At 60.7% G+C, this 8,190-nt stretch overlaps 1 protein-coding gene across 10 annotated transcripts in view; it reads left to right on the forward strand.

The window, feature by feature from the left end:
- Positions 1–8,190, forward strand: part of TCF3 (transcription factor 3) — a 48,425-nt gene that overhangs the window by 23,893 nt on the left and 16,342 nt on the right. For 8 of the 10 annotated variants that reach the window (XR_001820564.2, XR_001820565.2, XR_001820566.2 and 5 more), the window contains exons 4-6: positions 3,596–3,669; positions 3,871–3,949; positions 7,559–7,626. Coding sequence is in view for 5 of the 10 variants with exons in the window: in XM_037733438.1 (XP_037589366.1) it covers positions 3,596–3,669; positions 3,871–3,949; positions 7,559–7,626 (221 nt within the window). In the remaining 5 variants the exon portion in view is untranslated. The remainder of the gene's footprint in view (positions 1–3,595; positions 3,670–3,870; positions 3,950–7,558; positions 7,627–8,190) is intronic. The other 2 variants (XR_001820567.2, XM_017514401.2) reach the window with 1 other exon arrangement.

An 8,190-nucleotide genomic window follows, 5' to 3' on the forward strand; every position in this document is an offset into this window, starting at 1 on the left:
TTTTTAGTAGAGACGGGGTTTCACCATGTTGACCAGGATGGTCTCGATCTCTTGACCTCGTGATCCACCCGCCTCAGCCTCCCACAGTGCTGGGATTACAGGCGTGAGCTACCGCGCCCGGCCATCCTTCAAGATTTTAATAGCAAGGAGAAAGAGACAGGGTAGCCGCAGGCCTGGGCGTCGTCGTGACCCCGTATCTGGCGGCCGCCTTCCACGCCCCAGTGAATGGAGCCTGCATGAGCAGCGCGTGTGGTGGCTGTTGAGGCGTTACTTGGTCCTTAGGTGCGATCGTGGTAGTTGGTGGTGGATGCTGTTACTTTTTTTGCTGTTGAGGACTGGGTTGTTCAGTGCATTTTTTAATGTAATTTTTAACCTGCTTTAAAAAATGCTGGCCACGTTTCCAGCAGTTGGTAGTGCGGCTCCTGTGTTGGACAGCAGAGGTGGAGAACATTTTTATCCTCCCAAGTTTTCTTGGGAGCACAGGCTGGGAAGGGGCTCAGGCAGGGGCGTGGGTGGGGGTCACCTGGTGCGTGGGGGAAGAGGAGAGTGCTGAGGTCAGGGAGGAGTTGGGTCTTTACCCTGAGGGCGGTGGGGAGCCATGGGAGAGGCTAGAAGGAGGGAGAAGAGCTGAGTTTTGCTTCTGAAGGCTCCATCAGGCTGCCTGAGGATGTCAGCGGACTTGGGAGGAAGACTTGGGCCGTGGCAGAGCTGCTGTTCCTTTGGGAGGAGGGAAGGTGACAGGAGGACCCCCTGAACTATAGCCTGAGCACCTGAGTGGGGTGTGCATTGCAGAGCTGGGGCTACAGGATGAAGTCCCCAGGACTATCTGAAGCCAAGCCACCTGGTGTGCCTGAGGGTTTGGGGCAGGGGCAGCCATAGGGCTGTGCTCAGGGCCCGTGTCCACCAAGGGTTTTGCCTGCCCGGCGTGGTGACCCCACTCCTGGTACCGAAGTCGGTCGATTGGGTTTTTTGCGCAAAGTACCCGAAGCCACTTGGGCAGTATTCTTCTGTATCAAGGTCAGCCAGCCTTCTCCAGAAAGGAGCAGGGAGTTAATATTTCGGGCTGTGCAGGACGGGTGGTCTCTCTTGCAATTTTGGACTCTGCTGTTGTAGCAAAAGCAGCCGCAGGTAGTATGGACAAACAGGCGCAGCTCGTGCCCGTAGAACTGGGTTTGAGAAGCGGGCTGGGGTCTGGACTTGGTTCGTGTGCACCGTTTGCTGTTCCCTTCGGTCCCACCTGGTATTCACTGAACGCCTTTTGAAGCCCCCTCTCCCATTTGCCATCGAGCCACCAGGCCAGGATCAGCCCCCAGTCCCTCTCAGGAGGGGACCCGGTGGAGGCTGGGGCTGGGAAGTCACTGGCACTGAGCGTTCCCTGGCCACTGACGGCCTCTCTGAGACAGTGTCTACCCTTGTTACCCTCACAGCAGCCCAGGCAGGTGGGTGGCTTCCACACCCCTGTCCCTGGAATTGGATCCGAAGCCCGGGGGGTGGGCAGCTCCTAGGCCTGCTCCCGAGCCCCCTGGCCCGTCCGCTTGCAGTCCTCTCCTGAGGCGGCCCAGCTGGCCCAGGCAGGAAGGCGTCCTTCCCACAGGGGCCCACTCGGCCGTGCTGCACCCAGGAAATCACAGAAAAGCACTCTGACAGCAGCGCCTTATTCTATTAGTACGTTTTAATTAGAACAAGCAAGGGATGCATTATGAATATTCATGTCGGGTTATTAAAATGCATAATCGGCGGGGGGGACTTTAGTAACTGTATTAATGTGGGGGCTGTCCCTATTTTTGTCATTTCTAGAAGGAGGAGGCTGAGGGCTGGGTGAGGGAGGGTTCCCCGAAAGGACAGATGGAGGCCGAGTTGCCTCTGCAGGAGCCTGTTGGAGTGATCCCCAGGGGCGATCCCTGGGTATGGGGTCTCAGGCGGCCCCCCGCATGCCAGGCCTTCTAGGGGGTGAGGGCTGGGGTGCCAGGAGTGTTCTATTAGCTCGGGTGGGGGTCTCTGCACCTCCTGGGGCGCCTTGAGCATGGGTGAGCTTGTCTCCGGTGGGGCTATGGCTGGAGGGGACCAGACAACAGGTGGGTGTGTAGAGGGGAAACTGAGGCCCAGAGGTGCTGGCACTGTGCCCATCCTCGCCAAGCAGCCCACCCTGGCCTCGGCAGCTGCCCTGTTTGCCGGGGCACACGTATGGGACCAGGATCTTGGGGTGCGGATGCCCCAGACCTGGCAGCTAGTGCTGTGCGGATTCCTGGAGACCTCAGGAGCCCCCTGCCAGGCCCCCCAGCCAGCCAAGGCCACATCCCAGCCCCCCACTCATAATCACATTGGAAAGTTTTGATTAGAAAACAAAATCTAAATGAGGCACATGAATATTCATTAGGTGGGGAGATTAATATGCATAATTATGTAAATTAGACAGCAATTAAACACCAATACTTCCCGAGGGAAATGAGTAACACAAAGGCACTGAAATAGAAAGATGCAATTTGAAAGAAGTTTCTGGTGCAGGCAAGCTGGGTGGGTGGAGGAGCCGGGCTGGGTTCAGCAGCCTGCAGCGTGGAGTCAGCGTGGGGGAGGACACCCTGAGCTTCTGCCTGTCACAGACATCGTGCTGGACTGGGTCCCCTGTCCTGGCTCTCGGGAGACCTCTGGACTTGAGAGTTGGACATGGGCACCTCCAGCCTTCAGAAGTATGGCCTGTTTGTAATTCCGTTTATTATAGAGAGGGAAACTGAGGCAGGGCCGCGACCCCATGGCCAAGCTGAGGCGCCCCAGGGCCGCAATCCTGCTTCTCCAAGGGTGTGCTTTGTGGCCCTCCATGGATGGGGGAAGGGTCCGAACAGGCCTGCCCTGCCCAGGGCAGAAGATTCCGGAGTCCTGGGCGGTTGCCTGTGAGTGTTCTGAGCGATAAGGGCCCCGCCCGGCCCCACCCCACCCGGGGACCAAGGTCCTCGTCCCAGCCCGAGCTTCGGGCCTCTGGTCTCCGCATGGGGTTTGTTCCTGGGTGACGCGATTCGGCTCCACCTTCTCGGGCTGCCAGCCTCCCGCGCAGTGGGTTGGCCTCTGCTGCAGCTTCAGCACAGGGCGGCCCCGCCTCCCACACTGGCAGGTGGGGACAGGGAGACCCCCTGCCCTCCCCTGGAGCCTGTTGTTCACTCCCACACCCTCAGGCTCTTGAGAAGAGTCCACCTGACAGAGCCCCTGGCCTACATGGTCAGGGCTGGGCCAGAGGGACGAACTTAGGGCTGAGAGGGGGGAGGCTTGGCATGAGAGCGAGGGCTCTGCCCAAGGAGGCCATGGTGGCTGGGGCTTCAGTGGGTGGGTAGGAGTTTGCCAGCAGAGAGCTGATGGAAGAATTACTTAAGTGTGTGAACCTGAGAGTCCCAGGGTGTCGGTGTCACCTGCTGACTGGTGTCCCTGTGAGTCAGGCTGGGTGAGGCTGGGTTAGGAAGGGTTCCACATACCCCCCTGGATCCACTGAGACTTGGCCCCGAGACCCCGGGGGCCAGGGAGGGTCCTGGCCTTTAGAGCGGACCCAGCCTGCCTTTAGAGCGGGGCCGGTGTAAGGGTGACCGTAACTCTCTCTTCCTGCCTGCAGGTCTTGAGGACCGGCCCAGCTCAGGCTCCTGGGGCAGCGGCGACCAGAACAGCTCCTCCTTTGACCCCAGCCGGGTAGGAGCCCCCATAAGACCTCAGATCCTGAGTTTCCTATCCCCAGAGTAGAGGGATGTGTGGGGAACTGAGGCTGAGAGAAGGGGCCAGCCTTCCAGGGTTCGGACTGGGAGACGTGGGTTCGAGTCCTCCTGTCCAGCCCTAATGCGGGGCGGGGGGCCTGTGCAGCCCAGCACGTCTCATCCCCGCCGTCCCCCGCAGACCTTCAGCGAGGGCGCCCACTTCACCGACTCACACAGCAGCCTCTCTTCATCCACATTCCTGGGACCAGGACTCGGAGGTGAGTGTCCGCCTGGCGCGGTCCCTCTGCCGCGCACGGATGTGCAGACGTCGGCGTGGGCAGTGCACGCACAGCAGCAGGCGTCCGCAGCGTTCACCCAGAGGGTGTGGGCAGCCGAAGCCTCCGCCCGTCCTGGGAGCCGGGTGCAGGAGGGCACAGCCCGGCCTCCCCGCCACAGCGCCCTGCGACTCGGCTTCCCTGCCTGGGTGTAGAGGCAGGGAGGCCGCTCCAGCCCCCGTCCTCCCTGCGATTTGTGCAGGGTTCCTCCTGCTTCCCGGGGAGGGGTCAGCAGGGCCGGCCGTCACCCGCTGGAAAGGAGGCGTAGGAGTGCTGGAGACTTGAGGCGGCCCGCACGTGTGGTGGTTAGAGCCTGCGCGGCTCGGAGGCCGCGGCCCTCTCTCCCTGGGGGCCTCTTGTTAACCGAGAGGACCGTGACTCAGGCCGGGGTGGGGGTCACGCCTGTCATCCCAGCACTTCAGGAGGCCAAGGTGAGTGGATCACCTGAGGTCGGGAGTTCGAGACCAGCCTGGCCAACACAGTGAAACCTCGTCTCTACTAAAAATACAAAAATTAGCCAGGCGTGGTGCTGGGTGTTTGTAGTCCCAGCTACTCGGGAGGCTGAGGCAGGCGAATTGCTTGAACCCAGGAAATGGAGGTTCCAGTGAGCTGAGATCGAAGCATTGCACTCCAGCCTGGGAGACAGAGCGAAACTCAGTCTCAAACAAATAAAAGGAATGATGACTCAGACCTGGCGTGTCATCCCACACCGCTGCGTACCCCGGGCAAGAACCGTCCTCTTCTGAGCCTCGGTTTCCCCACTGTGGGAAAGGGACCCTCCCAGAACCTTCCTGGAGGGAGGCAGTGAGAAGTGGCCCAGCTCTGCAGGCCCTGCTGATCGCGGGGTGGGGCTTGGTGACTTGTCACTGCTGGCCCACCCAGTCTTGTGACTGTCCCAGCCCCACTGCCCACCCGTGCTTGGGAAGGGGCGCCCTGGTGCCAGGCCTATGGCTGGGCGGGGCTGACCAGGGCTCGCCCTCTTCCAGGGACCTGGAGCTGCGGCTGGGACAGTGTCTCGTGCGGGTGACTCAGAAACCCCCAGGCTTCACAGCCCTCCTCCTGTGAGGCTGTCAAGTCCAGTGCCCCGGGGTTCGGGGAGCTTAGGTAGAGGTCTTGGGGGACTAGCAGGGGGCTCGGGGGTCCCGCTGCCGTGGTACCTCAGCTGTGGAATTTGTGGTTCCATCCCTCAGTCATCCTGGGCCGTGGGATCTTTCCTCGTCTCTGGAGCCCGGTGGTTCGAGGCAGTGTTTGCACACGGTTTTCATGGTGCGGTGGAGGCGGGCGCTGCTTAGAAGCCTCGAGCTGTGGAGCGCGGGACCTGCTGCTGGCTCATGCGTATTGTGTTGCCCTCAGCATTGTGGGCTGGGGGGAAGCTGAGGCCTGGAGGACTTTGGGGATCCAGCCTTTCCCTGGACCCTGAGGGGCAGCCCCTGGTTGGGCCCCACGGCAGGCTGGCTTGTCCTGCCTCGCTTTGCCTGGCCTAGGACCTGGCATGCAGTGGGTTGGTGTCCTGGGCAGGAAGCGAATGGCGTGAAGGTAGGGGTGGGTGTGCCTGAGACCCACCACGTGCCAGGGGTGATTTCTGCCCATTTCCCAGATGAGGAAGGTGAGGCCTGGCCCCATCCCCACCTGAGGTGGTCTCTGCACCTGGAGGGCTGGTTCCCTGCTGGCTGTTCTTCTTCCTGGTCTCTTCCTCATACCTCTGATGGCCCCAGGGTGGGCAGGGCTGACATGGGCAGTTCCCATGGACTGGCCAGCAGTGCCCAGAGCCCAGTCGCATCCCACCTGCCACCCATGGGGCCTGGGCCCCAACCAAGCAGCTTGGAGAGGGCAGCGGGGGTCCCGGGAGCCACTAGGGGTGTTGGCGTAGCCTCAGCCTCCCCTGGCCTGTTTCTTTTCCGGGAAGCAGGGCAAGCGGCTACTGTGGCCTGGGGTGGCCTGTGGGGGGTTGTGACTGTCGTCTTCCCCATGTCCCCAGGGTCACCAAGATGAGGAAACTGGGCATGGTGGGGGGGAGTCAAAAAACAGCAGCATCTGTTCCAGGAGTTGGGAAACTGTTGAACTTTTTTTTTTTTTTTTTTTTTTTTTTTTTTAAATGGAGTCTCGCTCTCCTGCCCAGGCTGGAATGCAGTGGCCCAGTCTCGGCTCACTGCAACCTCTGCCTCCTGGGCTCAAGCCATTCTCTTGCCTCAGCCTTCTGAGTAGCTGGGATTACATGTGTGCACCACCATGCCTGGCTGATTTTTGTATTTTTAGTAGACTCGGGGTTTCACCATGTTGGTCAGGCTGGTCTCGAACTCCTCACCTCCTAATCCACCCACCTCGGCCTCCCAGAGTGCTGGGATTGCAGGCATGCATCGCTGCGTCCGGCTGTTGAACTTTTAAAATTCAGAAATCGGGGAATTTTGTTCATGGCTGGAGAATAATGTACGTTAGTTGTGCGTTTCATCCCCTCCCAGCAGGGCTGGGGGCTGTGCCTCCCCCGTCACGTTCCTCGCCCAGTGTAAGCCAGAAGGGGATTTAAGTGGCACAGGTCCTGAGTAGCCGGGGGCCTGCTTCAGGGAAGGCTGGATCCAGGTGTCTCGGCATCAGACCCAGGCCCTCCACTCAGGGGGGCTCACCGCAGCCCGCTGTCCCCCTCCATGGCCTAGGCCTCACCTGCCCTTTGTCATTGAGCACCCCAGGGAGGTGCCAGTCATTGGTGGAGGGCAGGTCACATGCTCATTCATGAACAAACCCTGGCCTGAAGGCTGCAAGCTGCTCTTAGGGGAAGCCGGTGCCAGGGAAGCCCAGGGCCTGGGCGCTGAACCTGAGGCTGTGTGCACAGTCCCTGGGCCTCCTCCCCAGGACCCCCAGGCTTGTCCCTTGGGGCACACAGATGCCTCTGATCCCAGCTCCCCAGGGCATTGGCCTGTCTATGCCTGCAACAGGAAACTGAGGCTCAGGAAGGGCAGGGACTGGCTGGCAGGAGGCAGGGCCCCTTCAAGCTCTGCTGTTCCTTCCCTGTCCCCCAGCAGGGCTCGTGTGGGCTGCAGAGGCTCCGAGTCGGTCCCGAAATCATCAGGGATCCCTTCTTGTCCCCAAGCCCGTCGCTGGTGGATGGGAGGGCCCTCTCAGCCACGTGCACTTACGGAGCGCCAGCTGTATGTGGGCGCTGTCTCAGCCGTGTGCACTTACCAGACACCTCTTTTATGTGGGCGCTGTCTCAGCTGTGTGCACTTATGGAGCACCTGTTGTATGTGGGCGCTGTCTCAGCTGTGTGCACTTACTGAGCGCCTGTTGTATGTGGGCGCCATCTCAGCCGTGTGCAGTTACTGAGTGCCTGTTGTATTTGGGGGCTGCCTCAGCCCTGTGCACTTAACGGGCGCCTGTTGTATGTGGGTGCTGTCTCAGCCCTGTGCAGTTACTGAGTGCCTGTTGTATGTGTGTTCTCTCTCAGCCATGTGCACTTATGGAGCGCCTGTTGTATGTGGGCACGGGCCAGGCTCAGGGCGGGGGGCCTCATGATGGTTCTTGGGTGGCCTCATTCTGACCTTCCTTCTCCCCTTGCAGGCAAGAGCGGTGAGCGGGGTGCCTATGCTTCCTTTGGGAGAGATGCAGGCGTGGGCGGCCTGACTCAGGTGAGGGGTTTCGGCTGGGCTGGGCGTGTTTTAATTCTTATCAAATCTGTCACTCCTTGATCTGTAGAAGCTGTGCTGGCTCAGCCAGGTTCTGTTTGCCTCCTGATAGCGGCGACAGCAGACCCGGCCTGGGCCAGAGTGGGCTGGTTGGGTGGGGACCGGGTGGTGGGGGAGGCAGGTAGGACAGGGAGGCTGCCATGCCCAGCTCCAGGGCTCAGATGCCCACACACCCGAGTGGCAGGCAGGAAGACTGCTCTCTGGCGCCCCCTGGCCACCTAGCAGGCCTGCAGTAGCCACACAGGGTGCAGGCTCACCGGACGATGGAGCAGATGAAACACAGGAGTCAGTGCCAGAACCCGGCCCAGGGCAGCCCTGCTTCTCCAGGAAGAAAGCCGATTTTCACACTAACAAGTTCAGAATTAAACGGAGAGCTTTATATAACAAAATCAAAAAGACAGGAAGCAGCTGGGTGCCGCACAGAATCCGGGGAGCGGGGCGCGCAGACACCCGGCCACGCAGAATCCGGGAGCGGGGCGCGCAGACACCCGGCCACGCAGAATCCGG

Source organism: Cebus imitator, unplaced genomic scaffold (assembly GCF_001604975.1).
Source record: "Cebus imitator isolate Cc_AM_T3 unplaced genomic scaffold, Cebus_imitator-1.0 Scaffold524, whole genome shotgun sequence".
NCBI lineage: Eukaryota > Metazoa > Chordata > Mammalia > Primates > Cebidae > Cebus > Cebus imitator.